The sequence below is a fragment of the Scyliorhinus torazame genome, chromosome 15 (assembly GCF_047496885.1).
Source record: "Scyliorhinus torazame isolate Kashiwa2021f chromosome 15, sScyTor2.1, whole genome shotgun sequence".
NCBI lineage: Eukaryota > Metazoa > Chordata > Chondrichthyes > Carcharhiniformes > Scyliorhinidae > Scyliorhinus > Scyliorhinus torazame.
In genome coordinates, this window is record NC_092721.1 from 94,587,088 (window position 1) to 94,612,496 (window position 25,409).

The window sequence follows — 25,409 nt, forward strand, 5'->3', positions numbered from 1 at the left end:
TGGAAATAGAGTGGATGTCACCTGTGTCAGATGGCTTGCATCCCAGTACATTTGGTACACTAGTCTCAATGCAAGAACAGGACATAGGGCACTTAGCTTCTTCTTCTACTGCTAATCCCACCAGTTAGAAGATTCACAATTTCTAAGTGTACTCACCTGAGGTTAAGTTCAAGATTATACTTTGTTCCGAAGTAGAAAAGTGTGCCTTCCTCATGCTTGACTTCTCATTGTGACAGTCTGAGTAAAAGGCTTCTTGTGATGTGGACTGAAGGTTACCCTCCCACCTGTCCTTCCCCCCCCCCTCACCCAAAAAAATCTAGAAGTTAAACAATGCAAAGGCATGTTCAATGAAAAGTTTGTGTTGTACATGTTATGCAAGATGAGTTCCAGATAAGGGCACATATTTTGTGGAAGACTCCAAATTAACTAATTAAAAACATACTTTATTGTTACATCAACTTAAGAAATGTGGTGGCAGTTAAAAATCAATTTGTACAATGGGCAACAATTGAGTCATCATAAAATCCTACAGTTTTTAACACTGCCAACAACACCAATTACACAGTTGATCATTGAAACAGATCAAGTTATGTTGACATCTGGTTTCCCTTTATTAACACTTAAAAAACAATCTTATCTTTTTGCACTATTTAGCCATCTTTTGTCAATGACTTGGCACATTCACAGTAACTATTCAAAAACACAACCTTTCATCATATTGCCCTGTGTGACCACAAAATTCATGAAAAGCTAGGCTTGCTGAATTCACTCATTAGATAATGAGGCATTCGGACTTCACCATACTGATAAAACTTCAGCAACAATAAAAGTAGTATTTGGGTTATCAAAATGAACAGAATGGATATTGTTGAACCATTTAACATTTTTCTTCTTTAGAAATAGTCCATCAATACTAATCAACCTCTCTTTTGGATTGATATTTCATCTTTATCAGCAGAGAAATTCAAGGCATCCCAGAACACAGTAAATATCTACAAATGCTTGCAAAATTTAAACAACTCATTCTATATCTATGTACACTTTGTACAAACCTCTTAAACACACAAACTTACATCTTTACAAAGCCTGTTAATAGCAGGTAAAAATAATACACAACAGGACGACAGTTTAATACGATACTACAAAAAGCTTAGAAATCTATAGGCATATCAAATTTCACAATTTTCTAAAACGTAGTGCCATAGACCCACAGCTGTTTAAGATAATTTACATTCAAATGAACAAATAACAGTCCAGATGTAATGTTATTGGAATACCAGTGACACTAACTTTTTGAAGACTTGGAAAAACTTTAAAGATGCATGAAAAAATATAATTTTTTCATTTTATTAAGTTATGAATTGTGATATAGCAGGTTTATGTTGAAAATTTATTTTGTAGACATTGAATCAGACCAAACTTATTTCACTCAATACCTCCCAACATTCAACAGCAAGAGATGACTTCAGCCTATATGACTTCAGCTAGATCAGAATCCAAGTCCAGCTGTGAATCTATGTGAAAATTATTTTCACTGCATTTATAAGTATACTTTAATTAAACTAGTAACACTGTATTACCATAGACAATACTTTATGGGGAATTATCTTCCACCATGCCAGGCCAAAAGCATAACTGAATCAATTATTAAATAGAAAAACAAGCTTTGCTGTTGCCTAATTAAAATAATTCACAAAAGAAATGGAATTCTTTTGAATATGTATTTCAATTGCGAACTGTTGAGAAATTTCAAAAAAATGATTTTCACATTGAACTGCCTGTATTCTGGCGGAACAAAGTCTAGGTTTGAAATGTTATACGATCTGAAACTTTTATTTCCAATTACAAGACTTTGAAAGTGTAGCTTTGTAGCCAACTGAATTTTCAGGAAAACTCACAATTGTGTGGCTACATCTGCCAACAAAATACAGCAGATTTTATCTGTGAGGATGGAATCTTGTATTAACCTGCAATCATGCAAAAGTTCAAGGGATGAAAGTGACTTACATTTAATTACAAAGGATTTCTTACAAGTTTTTCTCAGTAAACAAATGCACCTCATACTGTACCTTCTTCATTGTCAAAACACATGAGCTTGCCAAATGGCACCTTAGATCAATAAAAATGCATATTTATTCCAAATATATTCAGTTCCAGTCTGCAGTGCAATTTTTATTTATTTTTAATATATATTTATTTCATGGGGTGCGGGCGTCGTTGGCAAGGCTGGCATCTGTTACCCTAACTGCCCTAGAACTTAATGGCTTGGCATGCCATTTCAGATCAGATAATAATGAGGTAAGGATAACAGACTTCCTTCCCTAAAGGACAATGGAGAATCAAATAAGATATAGGAGCAAAATTAAGCTATTCGGCCCATCGAGTCTGCTCTGTCATTCTATCATGGCTGAAATGGGCTTTTGCAACATTCCATGGTGGTTTCATGGTCGCTATTACCGCTTTGAATTCCAGATTTTATTAATTGAATTTAATCTCTACCAGTTGCTATGGCATCATTTCAACCTGTGCCCCAGAGCATTAGCCTGGATGACTAGTCCGATGACACTACCACTCTGCCACCGTTTCCCTCGACTTCGCATACGAGTTTGGGGTAAAAGTTCCCATGCTCCTTCAAACCTGTTTTAACATTGAAATAAGCTAGCCCCACTGTACTTACAAGTGTTCTGCAGCAGATTGTTATCTCACATTAAATTCTATGTGCTTTGATATAGGAATAAGACATGATAAAAATGCTATGGCAATTAGATCATTTGTTAAAGTGGAGAAGAGGCGGAAGTTTCATTTTTCTTAGGTATTTTAGGTAATTCTTTTTTTAGTGGTAGCTTCGACTGCACTTCATTGCAGTCAGTTAATTACTTCAGAAGTGCACAAATATACATTCCATGATTGATACTGTAACCGATAAGAAAGTAAACAGACAAAATTAAACAATGAGAGGTGGATTCCTAAATAAGTACTGCCTGCCTTTCTCCTCAAGAACTGTCTACAGTGACAACTAATGCCTTATCAGTCTGTTCCTGGACTATAGCAATATACAGACAGTTGGCTGTCCAGTGATTCAATTCATGTTATTTCAAGAAAGTGCCATTAGTTATTTTATCTTTTAGGCATTACATTTAGGAATCACCTACATAGACTGTGACTGTTTGATTAGTATTTAATAGAATCAGAAGAACACTTAATCCTACAGTATCAAATGAGTTTCCACAGGAACAGCACTTTAGAATTTCATCAGTAATAACAAATTTAATATTTTTCTGCGCTTTCAGCTCCAATGGTGACTCTGCTCAGAACCATATCATGATTATCATGAATTGGCTTCATTTATTAAAAAGAATCTCGTACTTGTAGACATATTAGAAGGAGTCAATTGTGGGTATTATGTCATGAAATTAGTACCCAATTAGCAGAAAATAAGTCATTCTAATTTACTTTGTCCATCAGTCCTTGTGGATGTAAACACACAGTGGAAAGTGCTTCAACTTCTTGTCACTCATCACTTTATTCCCAGTGCCTCTGCATTGTTAGTTCGGAAGTGGCCCATATAGCAGTAATCACACTTGTGTCTGGTATTGAGATTCTACAAAAGAGATATGAATATTATCAAAATTAAGCTCATCGCCACTCTCATAGTCACTCATCACTACTTCAGAGTCATCAAAACCACAGCTCATTGACATATCTGAAGACGATGCATTTGTTGATGTGAGCATTGGCGTTGATATATTATCATTAACCACTTTCTCCAAGTCTTGGTTTGAACCTGCAGGAAATACACCATAGTCTGTCGCACCCTGGACATCAACAGCCTCTCCTTCTGTTGGCAACTGGTGAGGTGGAAGGTATTGGCTGGGATGGAAGTGTGGTCTTCTTCGGCCACTGGAGTTTAAATTGTTCAAAGCAGATGTTGTCGGGGGTGGTTGGATAATCTCATATTGATCCTGGTAATCCTCTGGCAGGGGAGGAGGAAGTTGATCCTGGCCCAGAAATTCCTCATCTTGAGGGGGTGGGAAGTCATTGTCTATGTCATATCCTCCGAGGTAGTAGTCAGCATCTAGTGATCTTGTATTCTCATGATGTGCAGGGGCAGTATCAGCTGCTTCATAATGTGGCACTTCTTCAATGTTCGGTAGTCGAGTGCTTGGCATCCAGTCCGAGGTATCCCAATGATATGCTGCAAAAAAACAAGCTACAGTAACATATTTGTTATTACGCTTGAGAATAGAACATAGAACATACAGTGTAAAGGAGGCCATTCGGCCCATCGTGCCTGCACCGACCCACTTAAGCCCTCACTTCCACCCTATCCCCGTAACCCAATAACCCCTCCTAACCTTTTTGGTCACTAAGGGCAATTTATCATGGCCAATCCACCTAACTTGCATGTCTTTGGACTGTGGGAAGAAACCAGAGCACTCGGAGGAAACCCATGCAGACACAGTGAGAACGTGCAGACTCCGCACAGACAGTGACCCATCGGGGAATCGAACCTGGGACCCTGGTGCTGTGAAGCCACAGTGCTATCCACTTGTGCTACCGTGCTGCCCTTTAGGCGATATAGGCTAACAATGGAATGACTCCTTTGTTCTGCCATTCAAAGATGTTTAAACATTGTGTGTCACAGTTGCTAATGAGTAGTGTTTCGACAATGAAATGCATCTGATGGAATTTGATTGATCTATTTGATTGTTCCCTTTGAATATTTTTATATATAGATCTTGTACTTAAACTGGAACATTTGTAAGTTCAATTAAACTATGCATATTATTAATCAGAGATCTAATTATCCCAAATGATTTTCCTGGCACGTATAATGTTTTTGAATGACCAGCTAGTTTTACCTTTTGGTATTAAAAAGGATGCTTCTGCATCACAACATTTCTGTTTTTTTTTCAAGTAAAATTTCAATTGAAATATTGTCAATGAATACAAGCCCTGTAGCCATTGAATACATGGTAAGGGATTTATATTTTAAAAAGTACACAAATGAATGATTAAAAAAGGGTGCTTGACTTGCAGTGGAACATGATTTATTGTGTCTATCAAATAATGAATGTATGAGATGTTTTTTTTTTTTACTTCAGAACCACGCAAAGATTTGTGGCTTTATAAATGACATTCACTGACCAAACACAGAATAGCATGCTTAGAATGATGTAGGATGTCAAATCCATGCAAAGGCCAAACAAAAATCAGCATGCATTTTGAAAGCCAGTCACTTCTTGTTGTAAAAGTTGCATATTGATAAAATAAAGCTGAACAAGCAAATTGTTGAATGATGCCTTTCAGTTAAACAATGCAGTTATTCTTTTCTAATGAGCACTGTGATAACTGATGGTTAACTACATAATTTTTTTAAAGTCTGTTAATATTAAGGTCACCACTTTGTGTTTAAACAGCTTCCCACCGATTTAAATGAATTATTAAGTTTGAAAATCATTATTCTAACAAAATGAGTTCAGCCTCAGAATCAACGTAAGCAACATTGTATTCAAAAGTAAATCCATGCCCTTGCGGATTACTTTATATTCTGCTTTGCTAGAAATGATCATAACCTTCATAGTTCTTGCTGCATGCATACACAATGTGGAATGGAGTCCCAAAAACAAGTGAGGCAAATTGCTACTTTAAAATAAAAGATCTTGCGGTAGCATTAACAAGCAGATCGGAAATGTCTGGGAGTCACCTCTGTTGTAGTTCTGCCCCTCCTCCATAAGGGACACTGTCAAGTGGAAAGCGAAACAAAGTGAATGATCGGTTAAAACCATACCTCAAGTATACAAGTTAAATAGAATGTATACAGCAGTAGCTTTACAACACAGCACAATATAAACATTAATCATACATTTAGCAGCAAAATGTACAGTGTCCGTATTCCTCTTGCTACCTGGACTTAAGAATCTTTTTTTTAAATTAAAAGTTAAATCGCGAATCCATTACACATTTGGTCTGCAATTGTCATTTTTTAATCTAAGTCTGCCGAAGTATAAAAATATTTAATACAAGTACAAAATTTATTGATTCATATCAATAAGTCAATAATATTTTCACCAGATGAAGCAATAATGAACTGTGCATCATCACAAACCAGTATTCCAATTGATCAATTGATAGGATTTTGAACAAATGAAGGACACTATCTTGCTGTATCTGCACTAACAGACTAACATGAATTTCATCACAAATGCTTTCTAAAATACATTATGATTTCTCATTTTTGAGTATCTTATTTGATTGATGCTTCTTTCTCTTCAAGGTTAAACTGGAATTTGCTTTGACTTTGTTTAATCAAATTTGATGGATTAAAGGAATCAGAAATGATTTTTTTTGTCTTCAGTTTTTAACAGTGATGCCACACCATGATTTTCAGGTGCATAATTTGTTTGGAGAATGATTTAGCTTAAACACCACTGATCACCTTAAACTATTAAACAGACAGATTTCCACATCGGTTTGTTAGAATGAAGGAAGGATGTCACTAAATTGTTCTGGGTATCAGCTTAAAACTTCATTTCGAAAGAGCTTAAACTGTCAGGAATATTATACAATATTTTATTTCACTCAAGTTTGACCACTGTAGGTTAACCTCTTTTGTACGTCTTAAAAATGTATCATGTAACAAGTATCCCTTCAGTTATCTCTCTGTAATGACACGCAGACTACATCCGATTAAATCTGTCATTCTCTTTCATAGAAACAGAATTCTAATGCCTTAAAGCTTGCTGTAGTTTTTCTTAATTTCCTTTGATTACTTTTCTCATCTAAGAATATTTATCAGGTTAAAAAATTGTCTCATAAAACCTTTCCTGGGATTTTTCATTTTAATACCATGATCATGAAAACTTGAGCCTATAACAGTGAAGTCCTGCTGGGACTTTAGAAAGAATATGCTGAAATGACTGAAAACTAGGCCGAGATCCGGATTGATCAGGTCCTGGTCAAGTACCGAGTGGAATTGTCTTTCAGAGCTGTGCCTTGGCCCACCTCAAACATGGCATTTGATGTATCGGGGATGAAGAATGTGGATTCCCATTGTTATTCCGATTCCCAGGCCGTCATTAGGACTCTGTGTATGGTCAGTACAAGAATTCCCAATGAGACGAGGTGCATCAGCTAACTTGCTGATGTGGAGTCAGGATCATTAAAAAAAACAGGTTCCTTAAAAAGGGATAGCTGAACTTTGTTTCTGAGGGAGGGATCCCTGACTACCAATCTTCCCTACCCAGACCGCAATGCCAGACTTCCTAATTTGCCTCAATGTCAGGTGCCTCAGATGTGTCTTTAGCATGATGGATGTAGAAAAATGAAATGTTTGGGGAGATATATCTGACAATTATGCCAGATATCTCTAATGTTCAAACTAAGTGAAACATTTTTGAAACGCTTTAAAGATGCATATAAGCAAAGAAACATTTGGCTAGAATTCTCCGGTAGTCTCTCTTCCCACCGGCAGCGCATCCCCGCCAGCGGGTTTCCCAGCAGCATGGGATGGCGGAAATGAAAATGCCCATTGACAAGCGCTGGGGCAGTGAATTTCACCATCAGCAAACGACACACTGCCAAGAAACACATGGCTGGGAAACTGAAGAATCCAGCCCAAAGAAGATTTTTCAAAAGCAATTGTTTTAAATCCTCAATGCAGTTAAATTATCTGAAATTATTGCTGCTAATTTAAGGCAATATTTATGATCAATATGCATAAATTAGGAAAAAATATAATTGCCTATCACCAGATTCTTTTTTAAGTTTCTTTAATGATGAAATCAGTAATGTTCAATAATACTACAACAGTAAAATAAAAATATAAAGGAAAGAGCAGGGAAATATAACTAATTGGATAGCTGATGAGCTGAATGGTCTCCACCATTTGTACTATGCATTCTATGAAAAGCCCTGAAACAACTGTAATTAGAATATAAACACCAGATTTTTTCATATACAATTATAGAGGGAATAATAAATGGGCCAGAGAAATAGTGGCCAAAACAATCTCACATGAAATCATCAACAAAAACTTGCATTTATATAACATAATTGTAAACCATTCCAAAGTACTTTACAAGATTGCTTGCAAACAAAATTTGCCATTAAGCCACACAAGGAGGTGTTGGAACAGGTATCCCAAAACTTGGTCAAAGTGATTGTTTTTAAGAGTGTCATAAAGGAGGGTTGAGAAACAGAGAGGTGGAGAGATTTACTGAGAGAACACAAGGGCTTGATGTCAAAGCAATGGAAAGGCGGCTGCCAATGCATTGAGGGCAGCACGGTTACATTGTGGATAGCACAATTGCTTCACAGCTCCAGGGTCCCAGGATCGATTCCAGCTTGGGTCACTGTCTGTGCGGAGTCTGCACATCCTCCCCGTGTGTGCGTGGGTTTCCTCCAAGTGCTCCAGTTTCATCCCACAGTCCAAAGATGTGCAGGTTAGGTGGTTTGGCCATGATAAATTGCCCTTAGTGTCCAAAATTGCCCTTAGTGTTGGGTGGGGTTACTGGGTTATGGGGATAGGGTGGCGGTGTTGACCTTGGGTAGGGTGCTCTTTCCAAGAGCCGGTGCAGACTCGATGGGCCGAATGGCCTCCTTCTGCACTGTAAATTCTATGAATGCTGAAGCTAATAAAACTGGGATGTTCAAGAGAGGGCTTATTTGAAAGAGCTCAAACTCTTACAGAGGGTTGTGGGGCTCAAAAAGGTTCCAGAGATTAGGAGAGAAAAGGCCAAGGACAGACTTTAAAGCAGGGATGGAAATTTTAAAATCGGGACACTACTAAATAGCAAAGTCAACAAATGCACGGGTAATGGGTGAATGGGACTTGCTGCACATTTCCATATGGACAGCACAGTTTTAGATGAGGTAAAGTTTATCGAAGGAAGAAGGTGGGACAACAGCCAGGAAAGCACTGGAAAATGTTGCATTTGGAGAAAACAAAGTCATGGATTAGGGTTTCAACAGTGGATGGGTTTCGGCAGGGATGGAAATGTGGGCAATGACATGGACATGAAAGTAAACAGTTTTAGTGATGTTGAGGATATGGGGTTGGTAGCTCAGTTCAAGACTACGAACAGACAGGTTCAGTCTCAGTTCGTTGGGAGGGAGGGAGATGGAGACCAAATGCTAATGAATAGAGTTTGTGGCTGGGACTGATCTTCCCAATGAATGGCCTCGATCTTCTCAATACTTATGCTCACACTACACATTATAATTTTGAGACCACAAAAATTCAAGAAACTTCTGTTAATTCTTTAGAATAGAATGGGGGCTGCACAGTGGCTCAGTGGTTAACACTACTGTCTCACAGTGCCAGGGACCCGGATTCAATTCCAGCCTTGGGTCACTGTCTGTATGGAGTTTGTATGTTCTCCCCGCGTCTGCGTGGATTTCCTCCGGGTGCTCTGGTTTCCTACCACATCCAAAGATGTTCAGGTTAGGTGGATTAGCCATGCCAAATTGCCCCTTAAGGTTCAAGGATGTGCAGGTTAGGTTACGGGGTTATGGGAATAGAGAGAGGTGGACGTGGGTGGAGTGCACATTCAAAGGGTCGGTGCAGACTAGATGGGCTGAATGGCCTCCTTCTGCACTGTAGGGATTCGATGATAAATTTTAGATTACTTCAGATCAACAAAATACTCAAAATGAACTTATATTGCAGTTAGTATTTCAACGAAAGTTCGTTTTTCTAGGGTTTAGATTATGATTTACATAAAGAAACATGGAATGTTTTTCAACATGAATTAAACGGTTTGACAGTATCATGCCAAACGTCATAGTCTCTTAAGAAGAGAAGATCAAATAGCAAGTTAAATACCTTCATTCTCAATTGTGTCAACTGCATCATTAACCAGCCGTATAACAGTCACTATTGAAGCTTGTAAGAAAAGGACAAGGTAGGGAAAGGAGCAGCAGAAAGCAGTGCAAAGTTAGTTAGCTGTTTTATATCAATTTGTTGACATTTATTTGGTGCAAAACTCCAAGAACTGAAAAGCCAATTGTAAGAATCTTGCAGAACAGCAGCTGAATAAACAATCTGTATTTTGACAACTTCTATTGCATAACTGTAATAAAGGCCACTGTGAAATAAAAACACAAGTGGGCGGGATTCTGCCATAATCGGCGGGGTGGGCAACTCTGGCGGGAAGGAGTGGCGTGAACCACTCCGGCGTCGGGCCACCTCAAAGGTGCGGAATCCTCTGCACCTTCAGGGGCTAGGCCTGCCCCGGAATGGTTTGCGCCCCGCCGGCCCGTGGGGAAGGGGCTTGGCGCCACGCCAACCGGCACCGAAGAGCCTTCGGCGGCCGACGTGGGTTGACGCATGCGCGGGAGCACTAGCGTGTGCTGGCGTCATCCCGGCGAATGCGCGGGAGGGTTCGTCTCCGCATCGGCCATCGCGGAGGACCACAGCGGCTGATGCGGAAGAATAGAGTGCCCCAATGGCACAGGCCCGCCCGCAGATCGGTGGGCTCCGATCATGGGCCAGGCCACCATGGGGGCACCTCCTGGGGCCAGATCTCCCCGCGCCCCTCCGAGAACCCTGGATGTCGCCCATGGAGCTGGATCCCGCCAATAGGGACCAACCTTGATTTACGCCGGCGTAAAACGGGCGGGACTTCGGCCCATCGCGACCCGGAGAATTTGGGCGGCCCCGGGGCCCATTGGGTTGCGCCGGTCCCCGCCATTCTCCGAGGCGGGCGACGCGATTCACGCTGGGGCTATTTTTGGGGGGCCAGAGAATTCGGAGGACGGTGGGGGCGGGATTTACGCTGACCCCCGGCGATTCTCCGACCGGGCGGGGGGTCGGAGAATCCCGCCCAGTATTTTTCTTACTGTTGCATAGTAGGGTTGGTTTTACAAATGGAGCTTCTCAGCTGAGAAACGTAGGGAAGCAACAATCAGATGTGCTGACTTCATTTTGTTAACCTTTGTTGAGAGCAGCTGTACAACCTCAAAGATGTTCCATAAGCAATATCAATCATAAACATGCATTGAAAATCACAGGATATTACACACCATTGACTTAAATATATATGTTGCCACCCTAGGACTTATTTTTCAACTGAGAAGGGTTTCAAAGTTATGGGGTGCAATCTAACAGAAACGTTTCTATGGACGGAATATACCGGCTGTTCACACCGGCGGGATCCTTCGGTCCCACCAATGGCGCAACCCGCCTCGGGTTTTCCAGCGATGAGGGGTGCATTCGATGGGAAATCCCGTTGACAATGGCGGGACGAGAAGATCAAACTGGCCAAAAATCATGTGGCGGGTTGTGCAGAAAATCCCCCCTAAGTGACATTTGTGGCGGGTTTTGCTGGGTTTTGCTGGGAGTTTCCTGGTGGCTCGGCGGGCAAGTTAGTCCCGCTATTCAAACACACTTAGTAACTTTTTCTGGGGCCCAGGGAGTTTAACACCAGTTTAGCCCACACTGAGAATTATTTTCATCACTGGAGAGCTGAACTTGCTGGAAGACCGGCTCCTCAAAGATCAGGCCATCAGTTTGAAAGGGTGTCCTGGTCTCTAAATGAGCTTGTGGGTCCCCCACATTCCCAGCCATGGGCAATGTCCCCCATATATGGGCATTACCCACACCATCCCAAGTGATGACACCCTGCTATGGGATCCATGTGCCCCCCCCCTCTTCAGGCCCCTCATGCCCCCTTCCAGGACTCCCACACTTCAACTCCCCCCAACCTCCCAGATGCCCCTTCTTACCCTCCCTACCACCCACATCCCACCATTCAGACACCCCCTCCACCCTCCTTTCATGGGCATAGCCCCCTCAGACCCTGACCCCTGGTGGTGCCACCCTGACAGTGCTCCTACTGGCATTGCAGTGCCACCCAGGCACCTTGGCAGTGCCAGAGTGGCACTGCCAAGGTGCCTGTATTCCAGGTAGATGACCAGGGGGCCATCCTGTCCTGCTCCTGGCCACCCATGGGCTCCAATGCCTTGGGGGACCCCCGGGTGCCACTCTGCCCTGTCCATGTTTTGTGTGGACCAGTACCGAAACGGCACCCGACTGGGGCCTCCCTGGGGAGGTTGGTAGATCCCGTGATGCCAGTAGATCCCAGGTGAGCTCGCTTAAGTAGGTTTAAAACCTACTAAAGCGAGCATGGCTTGGTCACGCCCATTGTGGGTGGGATCCTCATCTCGATGCCTTGTGAGATCTGGGTAGATCTGGCGAGGCGTACGCGTTGCTGAGAAGCCTGGAAGAGGCTTCACCCGGCATCTAACGGCCATGCTGCGCTCCCGGTCAAGCGTGACGCAGACGGTAGATCACGCCCATTATCTGTATTGCATGAGTGTCTCTATATTAACACGCTGAAGAACAAAAGCACAAATGGATATTTTGGGCGTGATTCAGTGACCCCCTCGCACCCGGTGCAGATCTGGGCGCAACGGGTGAATCATACATGACACCAAAATCAGGCTCCATGCCGGGCGCTAAACCTCGCCCCAGTCCCTGAATCGCTCCACCCGGTGCAATCTCGGATATTAATTGAGCCACGCCTGGTACTCAACGGCCATGCCTGAGAAACCTCGCCAGAGTGTTGTTTAGTACTGATCCACACAAACATGAACGTGTTGTAACGGCACCTGGGCTGTTATCCCAGGGAGTTGGAGAACCCTGGGTGGTTGGGTCAGGACTGGGTGACGTCCTGGCACTCCCCCTGGCATCTGGGCACTGCCAGGGGCTCCAGGTGGCACTGCTGGGGCACTGTCAGGGTGCCAGGCTGGCAGTACCGAGGTTGGGCCCGGAAGGAGGGGGGCCTTTTCTGGTAGGGGTGTGGGGGGTGTCCCAAGGGCCTCCCCAAGGTTGGGGGTGGGGGGGTATGAGGGGCAGGGCAGTGTCTGAAAGGGGGGGAATGATCGGAACTGCCGGCCAAAATGGCCCCCCGATCTGTGAAGCTCGCCAGCAGGAAAGCCCTCTGAGTGCAGCCTTGGCTGGGAGAAGCTCATCGAGGTCAAAGAAAGCAGTAAAGTGCCATTGGATAACAAGGTCTTTCTCGGTGCTCTAGCTGCCAAGAAACACCCTGCTAAATGCACCGTTCAGCGGACTTTCAATTGAGTGCGCTAAATCGCCCTCATTGAGTTGAAATGAATCTGTCCCACTAATATTTTTGAAGATGATTCATCTGTGGGATGAAATTACTGACACATTTGTGCATAAGTATATTATTTAAATATATTTCCAGTTTTAAAGACTGCATTCTGGGTTACCACGTATTTTACTCTGGCTCATTATTAATGACATATATTACAAAAAAGAAACTGAGTATTCATGGTTGACACACAATTCAATAACCTTCAGCTTGAAGTCAATGTAGTTACTTTTCTTCAACCACTTCTGTTTTGTGTGTTGCTCATGGACAAAAGTAAAAGAAAATGCCTCACTCTTCCTATTACACAACAATAATATTTATATGACACTTTTAACGGAATTAAAACATCACAGGAGTGATGTAAATTAGGCACCCAGTCATACAATGTGATATTAGGGCACCAGCGGACTGCATCAGTTCAAGAGGGCAGCTCACCACCACATTCTCAAGTGCCATTAGGGATATGGGCAACAGATGCTGGCCTTGCCAGCGACATCTGCCTCACATGAAATAATTTTTAAAAGTTAGCAAGAACTTGGATAAAGAAGTAGATTTTCTGGAGATTCTTAAAAGATAAAAAAAGAGGTAGAGAGGTTTGGGAGGGAATTTCAGCGCCAAGGGCTTTAACAGCTGAAGGCACAATGGTGGAACAATCAAAATCGAGGAAGTTCAAGAGGCCAGTTTTAGATGAGTGGGGCTGCAGAAGATTACAGCAGTGATGACATTTCAGAAGTACTTAATTGGCTGTAATGTCTGTGCATTTGCTGCCATTGGCAGTCTTCTTATTTAGCGGTCTTTGTGGCATCTCTTTTATTAGGGGGTCTGTGAGGGGATTTTATTATTAAGGGGTCGGTGGGGAGGGGTCTCTTATTTAGGGGTCTGTGGGGGGGTGGGAGGGAGGAGGGTCGGAACACCCCGTGCTGACGGGGCGGGGTAAACCCAGAAAATCTGGTGGGTTGGGAGCTGAATTGCAATGCAGGGATTGCGATGCGGGGGGGGGGGGGGGGGGGGGGGGGGCACCCCCGGGACCTGGCTATTGGACCACCCACAAAGTGGTGGTCTGATAGCTGGATTCCCTCGAGAATCTCTCGCAATCCTTTGCTATGCAAATTACATGCAATTCAGCTCCGGTGGGATAACATAGTCGCCCAAAGAGAGAATTTTGCCCTTGATCTGTCCGTCATCGATGTGGGGTACAGGCCTCTTGAGCTTACTTCTTGTTCTCACATCTTCAGCCTTCATCATACACCCTGTTTCAACATCAGCGACACCTTGGTGAAGCAGGGCTTGCCATAGTGTATGACCTGGTACACTCGCTTCTCACCAGTTGTTGAGGTCAAAGCCAATCTTCTTCAAGTAGATTTTCTGGATATCGTGACATTTAGTCGCCCGAGTAGCTAGACTGCCAAGGCTCTGGGGACCTTCACCATTCCCAGTTTTTCACAATTTAGAAAGTATCCTGTTCTACCCTTTTTAGATCCAGTGTGGATGACCCCACATTTGCCAACACTGAAATCCATTTGCTGCGGTTTTACTCATTCATTTAATCTATCAATAAATTGCTGTCATTCGTTTGTCATTGTCAAATTTGACATATGGCTTTTTGTCCCATCAAAGTGTTTAATGAATACAGTGATAGTTCAGGGTTTTGCAGGACTCCACAAATTGGGGTATCTGTCCATTATCCCCACTCTGTCTCGTGTTGAGCCAATTTTCTAATTTGCCTTCAGTTTCACGATTTTCATCTTCAGCTCAAAGTCTCTTATGAGGAAATTTATCAAAAGCCTTCTAAAAGCCCCTCCCAATAACATCCATAATCATTCTTTGTCCACTACTTTAGTCACATCTTCAAAAACATTCCATCAGGTGCGTCAGCAGTAAACTATCCTTCACAAATCTGGTTAGTGTCCTCAAATTATTCAGTCATTCCTCCTTAATTACAGACTCGAGCAGTTTATTGACAACAGGATGTTAGCCCGAATGGTTTGTCATTTCCTGAATTCCCTTTTACTTTTCTTAAAAATCAGACAGACACGCATAGTTTTCCAATCTAAAGGAAAAATTACCAAATCAAGTTATTCAGTCATTCCTCCTTAATTACAGACTCGAGCAGTTTATTGACAACAGGATGTTAGCCCGAATGGTTTGTCATTTCCTGAATTCCCTTTTACTTTTCTTAAAAATCAGACAGACACGCATAGTTTTCCAATCTAAAGGAAAAATTACCAAATCAATAGAAGATTTGGAAGATTCCAGTTGGGGTATTTGCAATGTTGTCACTTATTTCTTTTAAAATCCTTACACGGAAAACATTTATTATGAGGACCTGTCGGCTCCTTTGCGCCATTCATTTCTCCATTATTACCATCTTGCTGATGTTACTTCTGTTAAGTCCCTGGGCTAGATTTTATGTCTCGTATTGTTGCAGAAAATTATCCCAGGCACACTCAAGCAATTTACTACCTTTCTGACTTCAGCCAATTTGCTCAGCCCTATCTATATGAAAGTTAAAATGCCCCATTAAAACCATTCTGTTTTTGTTACATGCTTGCCTATTCTCAGGTTTTGTACAAGCCATCACTTCACAGCTACTACCAATGGGTGGGTTTATACACAGCTGCCACTGCAGGATTAAATCCATTTCTTGTTCTTAATTCGATGTGAAGTCTCCACTACTTGCTTGTCTCTCATAATATCCTTGCATCATTGAAATGATTTTGTCCTTAATCACTAAGGCTACTGGGCAGCAAGGTAGCAGAGTGGTTAGCACTGTTGCTTCACAGCTCCAGGGTCCCAGGTTCGGTTCCGGCTTGGGTCACTGTCTGTGTGGAGTCTACACGTTCTCCCCGTGTCTGCGTGGGCTTCCTCCGGGTGCTCCGGTTTCCTCCCACAAGCCCCGAAAGATGTGATGTTAGGTAATTTGGATATTCTGAATTCTCCCCCCGTGTACCTGAACAGGCGCCGTAGTGTGGTGACTAGGGGCGTTTCACAGTAACTTCATTGCAGTGTTAATGTAAGCCTACTTGTGACAATAAAAAGATTATTATAATTATTCCTCCCACTCTACTATCTTCCCTATCTTTCCTTTGGACCATCTAACCTGGTATATTTGGATTCCAGTTTTGACCATCTTGCAGGCTAATTCGCTCTAATGGCTAACCTGCCATACCCACCTACCATTAATTTAATTTGCTCCTTCTACTCTTGTGTTCGGAGGAAGAATGCTTATTTAGACCACGCATTCTAATCAGTCCTTCTATTCCAATATTTTTCCCACATTATTCCTATTTCTCCCTCCGAGTTTATTTACTTTACATCTTTTAGCTGCAGTGCTTAAAGCACAATTTCTGACAGTTGCTCCACTTTCTTTCCTTAAATTTGCTTTTAAATTATCAATATTATCAAAATTATCAATAATATAATTATCAATACCGTGCTGCCCCATTGTGGATAGCACAATTGCTTCACAGCTCCAGGGCCCCAGGTTCGATTCCCCGCTGGGTCACTGTCTGTGCGGAGTCTGCACATCCTCCCCATGTGTGCGTGGGTTTCTCCGGGTGCTCCGGTTTCCTCCCACAGTCCAAAGATGTGCAGGTTAGGTGGATTGGCCGTGATAAATTACCCTTAGTGTCCAAAATTGCCCTTAGGGTGGGGTTGCTGGGTTATGGGGATAGGGCGGAGGTGTTGTCCTTGGGTAGGGTGCTCTTTCCAAGAGTCGGTGCAGACTCGATGGGCCGAATGGCCTCCTTCTGCACTGTAAATTCTATGATCTATAATATTGACATTTCCATATGAACTCCCTCCCTCACCCCACTTACGAGTTTCAAGTCCATGTGACTGTACTAATCATCTTTTCCACTTCAGGTACAGCCTATCGAAATGGCACAGTTCCTTCTTGACCCAGTACTGTTGCGAGTGTTGGAACTTTCTCTTCCAACACTACTCTTTCAATCATACCTTCACCTCCCTAATCTGTTTATCCCAATGCAAATTTGCACTTGGCTCGGTTAGTAGCTCAGACATTATAGACTTGGGGTCTTGTCCTTCAATTTATCTCCTAGTTCCTGGTATATTCCAAACAGGACCATTTGCCTACACTTTTCTCTGTTGCTGATTCCAACATGGATCATAACTACATGATCCGCCACCTCCCTCTCCAGTATCCGTCCACACTGCTTTGAGATGCCCTGGCACCAAAGAACCAACAATGATGTGGGACGCTTGATCTTGCATGCAAAGGATAGTCCCCTGAACACTTAATTCCCTAGAACAGTAATGCATACCTTCTCCCTCCTTTTCCTGGAACAATAATGCATACCTTCCCCCCAGAGACCACGTTGCGCCCGACCCAAATCCGGGTGCAACAGGTGAATCGCGTGAAAGACCCAAATTGGGCTAAACGCCAGGTGTCAGGCCTGTTGTGCTACACCTGACACTCTAGTCTGGTGCAATATGGCGCTCGCCCTCATTCGGCTCATTTCAATACCCGGACGCCGCGCAAATCTGGTGCCTGGGAGTCAACGGCCAAGCCTTCAAGACCTGGCCATGCTGTGGACCCAGTGTAAATGTACCTCAGGGATGATCTTACAAGCCATTAGAGATCTCCAGGTGGTCGGGCCCATTGGCTAGGTGCCCGGGTGCCAGGTTGGCACTGCCAGTGTTCGGGCCAGGGTGGGGCCTTGCCCATTGGAGAGGGGGTAGGAGGGGTTTCCAGGGGCCTTGACACGGTTGGGGGATGAAAGGATGGGTTCAGAAAATGTGGTGGGGGGGGCCTGAATGGGTGGAGCGAGTAGCGATCGGAGCTGCCATTCAACATGTGCCGTTCAGCGAGGAGCTCTGCTTGACAGCAGGAAACCGACAAAAGTGTAGTCTTGGCACGGAGAAACTCCCCAGGGCCCCATAAAACAGCAAAGCACGGTAGCACAAGTGATTCCCCGCTGGGTCACTGTCTGTGCGGAGTCTGCACGTTCGCCCCATGTCTGCGTGGGTTTCCTCCGGGTGCTCTGGTTTCCTCCCACAGTCCAAAGACGTGCAGGTTAGGTGGATTGGCCATGCTAAATTGCCCTTCGTGTCCAAAAGGTTAGGAGGGGTTGCTGGGTTACGGGGATAGGGTGGAAGTGAGGACTTAAGTAGGTCGGTGCAGACTCGATGGGCCGAATGGCCTCCTTCTGCACTGTATGTTCTGTGTAAAGTGCCGGCGAAGCAGGCTGAATCTCGGCGTTGCAGCCGCGGAGAAACACCCTGTTAAACGAGCCCAAAAGCGGACTTTGACTTTTGTCCACTCGATCGCACCCCGAGTCTCTACTTATCTTGTCTCCCCTTCATTCTTAATGTACACAATTACAATCACTGCAATTAAAAATAATTCATTGCATGTGAAGTGTTTGTAAACCATTCTGAAGTCAGGTGTTAAATCCAAGGGAAAAGAGAAGACAGAGAATCATCATTGAGGCACAACAATATAACACCCAGTGACTGGTCAAGGCCTCACCGGTGAGGACTATATGGAACTGATCACTTTCCGGAAAGGGCTGGTGTACGTGAACTAAAGGAGGTAGAAAACAAAAGGTCATGAGCAAATCCCTGTGATCCACAGAATCCCTCCAGTGCAGAAGGAGGACATTCGGCCCATCGCGTTTACACCAACCTTCCAAAAGAGCAGTCTACCTAGGCTCACTCCCCCTTCCTATCCCTTTAACCGCTTATTGATCATGGCCAATCCACCTAACCAACGCATCTTTTGGATCTCTGCAAGCAATGTAGAATCATCTCTTAGGATGACATTCTGGTTGTACAGCAATCGTAGCTAAAATATTTATTGTACTCTGACTCAAGTTAAATTTACTCTCTTGTAAAAATAAATGCATTGAATAAATTCTGAAAATATATTTACATTTCTTGAAGTTTTTGGACCAGTGTAACATAAAATAATGTTAGCACTTCAGAACCATTTTCAGTATTTATTTGATACCTTGTATATATTAATCAGTAATTATAACAGCAATCTCTCCAGACTAGGCTATAAGCAATACTGTGATACCAAGAAGCAGCAGAAAGATGTGCATCACATTGGTCATAAAGTGCCACCTTGTGGCAAATTGCAAATAAGCAGCGATGATTATACTGGGTTACTCCAGAGAACATGAGTTCAAATACAACCATGCCAACTTGAGTATTTAAATTCAATACTTTAAAAAATATGGAAATAAAGGCCTGGATTTTCACAAACCCACCGTCTCGACAGGCCCCGATGCCATTTTACACTCAATTGAGCTTTGATTGGCAGCAGGTGGGACTTCAGTTCGCATTTGGACGAGCGTCCCGCCTTGGAAAGCAGTCAGCCAACCTCCAACCCCACCAGGCTGCAGTGGCCAAAGGAGGTACTACAGTACCATGCCTGAGCCCTATGTCTAGGAACTGCACTTCAGGTGCAGGTCCAGGGATCCCGGGGGCGGGAGGGGGGCGGGTTCTGCTGACGTGGGAGGGACTTCGATGGAAGGTCACTGAGGGGGTCGGGGGTGGAGGTGTGGCGCATGGGCTGGAGGCGGGCCCAAGAAGGGGGATGGCTGACCGGAGGTTGGGGGTTACTTTGCCCCCCAACTAGGCTGGTCACCTGGAATGTCCGGGGGGTAAATGGGCCAATAAAGAAGGCACGTGTGTTTGTGAACCTGAGGGGATTGAAGGCAGACGTAGTAATGCTGCAGGAGACACACCTTAAAGTAGTGGATCAGGTCAGATTGAGGAAAGGCTGGATTAGTCAAGTTTTCCACTCGGGGCAGGATACAAAGACGAGAGGGGTTGCGATTCTAATTAACAAGCGGGTGGCATGACTTCCGGTTGCAGCTATGCGGAGCTAAGCCGCACATTCGGCGGCTCCCGCTAAAACGGACTTTTGGGCTCTCCAGAGGAGCCCCAACGGCAGTTTTTCGACGACTTCCAGTGTGGGAAGATGATAGCGAGGTCCACCCCCCATAGTATATGGATTGGGCCAGGAGCGGAGCGGTCAAAAAAGCGTTTTTGGAGCAGCGAAAAGTGTGAGGGAGAAAAAACAAGATGGCGGCGGGCGGAGATCAAGCGGCATGGGTGCAGGAGCAGCAGGAGTTTCTCAAGCGCTGCTTTGAGGAGCTGAAGAAAGAGGTGCTGGTGCCAATGCTGACGGCGATCGAGGGGTTAGTGGAGACCCAGAAGGCCCAAGGGGCGGCGATCCGGGAGGTGCGGGAAAAAGCCACGGAGAACGAGGATGAGATCTTGGGCCTGGCGGTGAAGATGGAGGCACACGAGGCGCTGCACAAGAGGTGGGTGGAAAGATTCAAGGACCTGGAGAACAGGTCGAGGAGGAAGAATCTTCGGATTCTGGGTCTCCCTGAAGGAGTGGAGGGGGCCGTTGCCGGGGCATATGTGAGCATGATGCTCAACTCGCTGATGGGTGCGGGGGCCTCTCCAAGTCCCCTGGAGCTAGAAGGGGCTCATCGGGTTCTGGCGAGGAGACCCAAGGCCAACGAGCCGCCAAGGGCGGTAGTGGTGAGGTTTCACCGTTTCGTGGATAGAGAGTGTGTCTTGAGATGGGCCAAGAAAGAGCGGAGCAGCAGGTGGGAGAATGCGGAGATCCGAATCTATCAGGACTGGAGTGCAGAGGTGGCAAAGAAGAGAGCTGGATTTAATCGGGCCAAGGCGGTGCTCCATCGGAAGGGGGTGAGGTTCGGAATGCTGCAGCCAGCGCGATTGTGGCTCACATTTCAGGATAGACACCACTACTTCGAAACGCCTGAGGAGGCTTGGACCTTTATACAAACTGAAAAGTTGGACTCAAACTGAGGGTTTGTGGTTGTGGGGGGGATGTCGGTTGTATACAGGGTTTTAACTATGCGTAGGGAATGTTCCACGGCTTGGGTGATGGATGCGGATGGGGGAAGAGATCTGATGGGGAGACTGTGAGAGAGTGTGGGCGCCGGTGCTGGAGGGAGGGGAGGCCCGGGGATGGGGGAATTGGGATAAGGCCGCAACAGGAGCGGCGCCAGAGGGGGCGGGGCTGGCTCAGGAAAGCGCGGGCTTTTTCCCGCGTTAGGGAAGGACGGAGGGGGGGGGGGGGGTTGGAGGAGCGCACACTGATTGCTGGGGAGGGGGGATTCCCACATGGGGGGGGTCAATGGGATGGTGGGGGAGGCCGGGGTCAGCAGGAGTCAGCTGACGTACGGGAGTGTTATGGGGGGAGCAAAAGAGCTAGATACGGATCTAGCGGGGGGGGGGGGGGGGGGGAGGGGAGAGGGGGGGGAAATAGGGTTGCTGCTGCATTGGCCAATGGGGAACTGGAAACTGAAGAGGTGGTCGGGGCGGGGGGCCCCCGTCTGGGGGACTGGAGAATGCGGGAGGCGCGGGCACGGGACTGGCCTAGAAAAGGATATGGCTAGTCGGCGGGGGGGCGGGGGCGGGAAGCCCCCCAGTCTGGCTGATAACTTGGAATGTGAGAGGCCTGAATGGGCCGATTAAGAGGGCCCGAGTGTTCGCGCACTTAAAGGGACTGAAGGCAGACGTGGTCATGCTTCAGGAGACACATTTGAAGGTGGCAGACCAGGTCAGGTTAAGAAAGGGATGGGTAGGACAGGTATTCCATTCGGGGCTGGTTGCGAAGAACAGAGGGGTGGCAATACTGGTGGGGAAGCGGGTGTCGTTTGAGGCCAAGGATATTGTAGTGGACAGTGGAGGTCGATACGTGATGGTGAGCGGTAGGTTGCAGGGGGCATGGGTGGTATTGGTAAACGTATACGCCCCGAACTGGGATGATGCTGGATTTAAGAAGCGCATGTTGGGGCAGATTCCGGATCTGGAGGCAGGAAGCTTGATAATGGGGGGGGGATTTCAACACGGTGTTGGAACCAGCATTAGATCGCTCCAGATCTAGGATGGGGAAGAGGCCGGCTGAGGCCAAGGTGCTTCGGGGGTTTATGGACCAGATGGGGGGAGTAGATCTGTGGAGATTTGCTAGGCCCCTGGCCAGGGAATGTTCTTTTTTTTCTCACGTACACAGAGCCTACTCCCGGATAGATTTTTTTGTTTTGAGTAGGGCGCTGATCCCGAAAGTGGAGGGAACGGAGTACTTGGCCATGGCTATATCAGACCACACCCCGCACTGGGTGGAGCTGGAGTTAGGAGAGGAGAGGGACCAACGCCCGCTGTGGCGTCTGGATGTGGGATTACTGGCGGATGAGGAGGTGTGCGGGAGTGCATTGAAAGGTATTTGGAGGCCAATGACAACGGGGAGGTGCAGGTGGGGATAGTATGGGAGGCGCTGAAAGCGGTGGTCAGGGGAGAGTTAATCTCCATCAGGGCTCACAGTGAGAAGAGAGAGGGCAGGGAAAGGGAGAGGTTAGTGGGGGAGATCCTAAGGGTAGACAGGAGATATGCAGAGGCCCCCGAGGAGGGACTACTTAGGGAGCGGCGAAGTCTCCAGACGGAATTCAACCTGTTGACCACAGGGAAGGCAAAGGCACAGTGGAGGAAAGCACAGGGGGCGATGTACGAGTATGGGGAGAAGGCGAGCCGGATGCTGGCACATCAGCTCCGTAAGAGGATGGCAGCGAGGGAGATAGGTGGAGAGCAGGGGAACTACGGTGCAGAGTGCGGTGAAAGTAAATGAGGCATTTAAGGACTTTTATGAGGAGCTGTACAGATCTCAGCCCCCAGCGGGGGAAGAGGGGATGCGACGATTTAAGAACATAAGAACATAAGAACTAGGAGCAGGAGTAGGCCATCTGGCCCCTTGAGCCTGCTCTACCATTCAATGAGATCATGGCTGATCTTTTGTGGACTCAGCTCCACTTTCCGGCCCAAACACCATAACCCTTAATCCCTTTATTCTTCAAAAAACTATCTATTTTATCTTAAAAACATTTAATGAAGGAGCCTCTACTGCTTCACTGGGCAAGGAATTCCATAGATTCACAACCCTTTGGGTGAAGAAGTTGCTCCTAAACTCAGTCCTAAATCTACTTCCCCTTATTTTGAGGCTGTGCCCCCTAGTTCTGCTTTCACCCACCAGTGGAAACAGCCTGCCCGCATCTATCCTATCTATTCCCTTCATAATCTTATATGTTTCTATAAGATCCCCCCTCATCCTTCTAAATTCCAACGAGTACAGTCCCAGTCTACTCAACCTCTCCTCGTAATCCAACCCCTTCAGCTCTGGGATTAACCTAGTGAATCTCCTCTGCACACCTTCCAGTGCCAGTACGTCCTTTCTCAAGTAAGGAGACCAAAACTGAACACAATACTCCAGGTGTGGCCTCACTAACACCTTATACAATTGCAGCAGAACCTCCCTAGTCTTAAACTCCATCCCTCTAGCAATGAAGGACAAAATTCCATTTGCCTTCTTAATCACCTGTTGCACCTGAAAACCAACTTTCTGCGACTCATGCACTAGCACACCCAGGTCTCTCTGCACAGCAGCATGTTTTAATATTTTATCATTTAAATAATAATCCCTTTTGCTGTTATTCCTACCAAAATGGATAACCTCATATTTGTCAACATATTGTATTCCATCTGCCAGACCCTAGCCCATTCACTTAGCCTATCCAAATCCCTCTGCAGACTTCCAGTATCCTCTGCACTTTTTGCTTTACCACTTATCTTAGTGTCGGCTGCAAACTTGGACACATTTCCCTTGGTCCCCAACTGCAAATCATCTATGTAAATTGTGAACTATTGTGGGCCCAACACTGATCCCGGAGGGACACCACTAGCTACTGATTGCCAACCAGAGAAACACCCATTAATCCCCACTCTTTTGCTTTCTATTAATTAACCAATCCTCTATCCATGCTACTACTTTCCCCTTCATGCCATGCATCTTTATCTTATGCAACAACCTTTTGTGTGGCACCTTGTCAAAGGCTTTCTGGAAATCCAGATATACCACATCCATTGGCTCCCCGTTATCTACCGCACTGTTAATGTCCTCAAAAAATTCCACTAAATTAGTTAGGCACGACCTGCCCTTTATGAACCCATGCTGCGTCTGTCAAATGGGACAATTTCCATCCAGATGCCTCTCTATTTCTTCCTTGATGATAGATTCCAGCATCTTCCCTACTACCGAAGTTAAGCTCACTGGCCTATAATTACCCGCATTCTGTCTACCTCCTTTTTTAAACAGTGGTGTCACATTTGCTAATTTCCAATCCGCCGGGACCACCCCAGAGTCTAGTGAATTTTGGTAAATTATCACTAGTGCATTTGCAATTTCCCTAGCCATCTCTTTTAGCACTCTGGGATGCATTCCATCAGGTCCAGGAGACTTGTCTACCTTTAGCCCCATTAGCTTGCCCATCACTACCTCCTTGGTGATATCAATCCTCTCAAGGTCCTCACCTGTCATAGCCTCATTTCCATCAGTCACTGGCATGTTATTTGTGTCTTCCGCTGTGAAGACCGACCCAAAAAACCTGTTCAGTTCCTCAGCCATTTCCTCATCTCCCATTATTAGATCTCCCTTCTCATCCTCTAAAGGACCAATATTTACCTTAGCCACTCTTTTTTGTTTTATGTATTTGTAGAAACATTTACTGTCTGTTTTTATAGTCTGAGCAAGTTTACTCTCATAATCTATCTTACTCTTCTTTATAGCTTTTTTAGTAGCTTTCTGTTGCCCCCTAAAGATTTCCCAGTCCTCTAGTCTCCCACTGATCTTTGCTACTTTGTATGTTTTTTCCTTCAATTTGATACTCTCCCTTATTTCCTTAGATATCCACGGTCGATTTTCCCTCTTTTTACCGTCCTTCCTTTTTGTTGGTATAAACCTTTGCTGGGCACTGTGAAAAATCACTTGGAAGGTTCTCCACTGTTCCTCAACTGTTTCACCATAAAGTCTTTGCTCCCAGTCTACCTTAGCTAGTTCTTCTCTCATCCCATTGTAATCTCCTTTGTTTAAGCACAAAACACCAATGCTTGATTTTACCTTCTCGCCCTCCATCGGTATTTTAAATTCCATCATATTGTGATCGCTCCTTCCGAGAGGATCCCTAACTATGAGATCCTGAATCAATCCTGTCTCATTACACAGGACCAGATCTAGGACCGCTTGTTCCCTCGTAGGTTCCGTTACATACTGTTCGAGGAAACTATCGCGGATACATTCTATAAACTCCACCTCAACGCTGCCTTGACCGACCTGGTTAAACCAATCAACATGTAGATTAAAATCCCCCATGATAACTGCTGTACCATTTCTACATGCATCTGTTATTTCTTTGTTTATTGCCTGCCCCACCATAATGTTACTATTTGGTGGCC

The 25,409-nt window shown here is 45.0% G+C and overlaps 1 protein-coding gene across 8 annotated transcripts in view; it reads right to left on the minus strand.

Annotated features, from left to right (window-relative positions):
- Window positions 1-422: 422 nt before the first annotated feature.
- The window catches only part of LOC140391693 (protocadherin Fat 3-like), a 1,133,162-nt gene continuing 1,108,175 nt past the window's right edge, over window positions 423-25,409 (minus strand). For 5 of the 8 annotated variants that reach the window (XM_072476450.1, XM_072476451.1, XM_072476453.1 and 2 more), the window contains 3 exons: window positions 9,827-9,886; window positions 5,708-5,743; window positions 423-4,195 (listed from right to left, as the gene is read on the minus strand). In XM_072476450.1, coding sequence (XP_072332551.1) covers window positions 3,576-4,195; window positions 5,708-5,743; window positions 9,827-9,886 — 716 coding nt within the window. In that variant the 3' untranslated portion in view covers window positions 423-3,575. The remainder of the gene's footprint in view (window positions 4,196-5,707; window positions 5,744-9,826; window positions 9,887-25,409) is intronic. The other 3 variants (XM_072476455.1, XM_072476454.1, XM_072476452.1) reach the window with 2 other exon arrangements.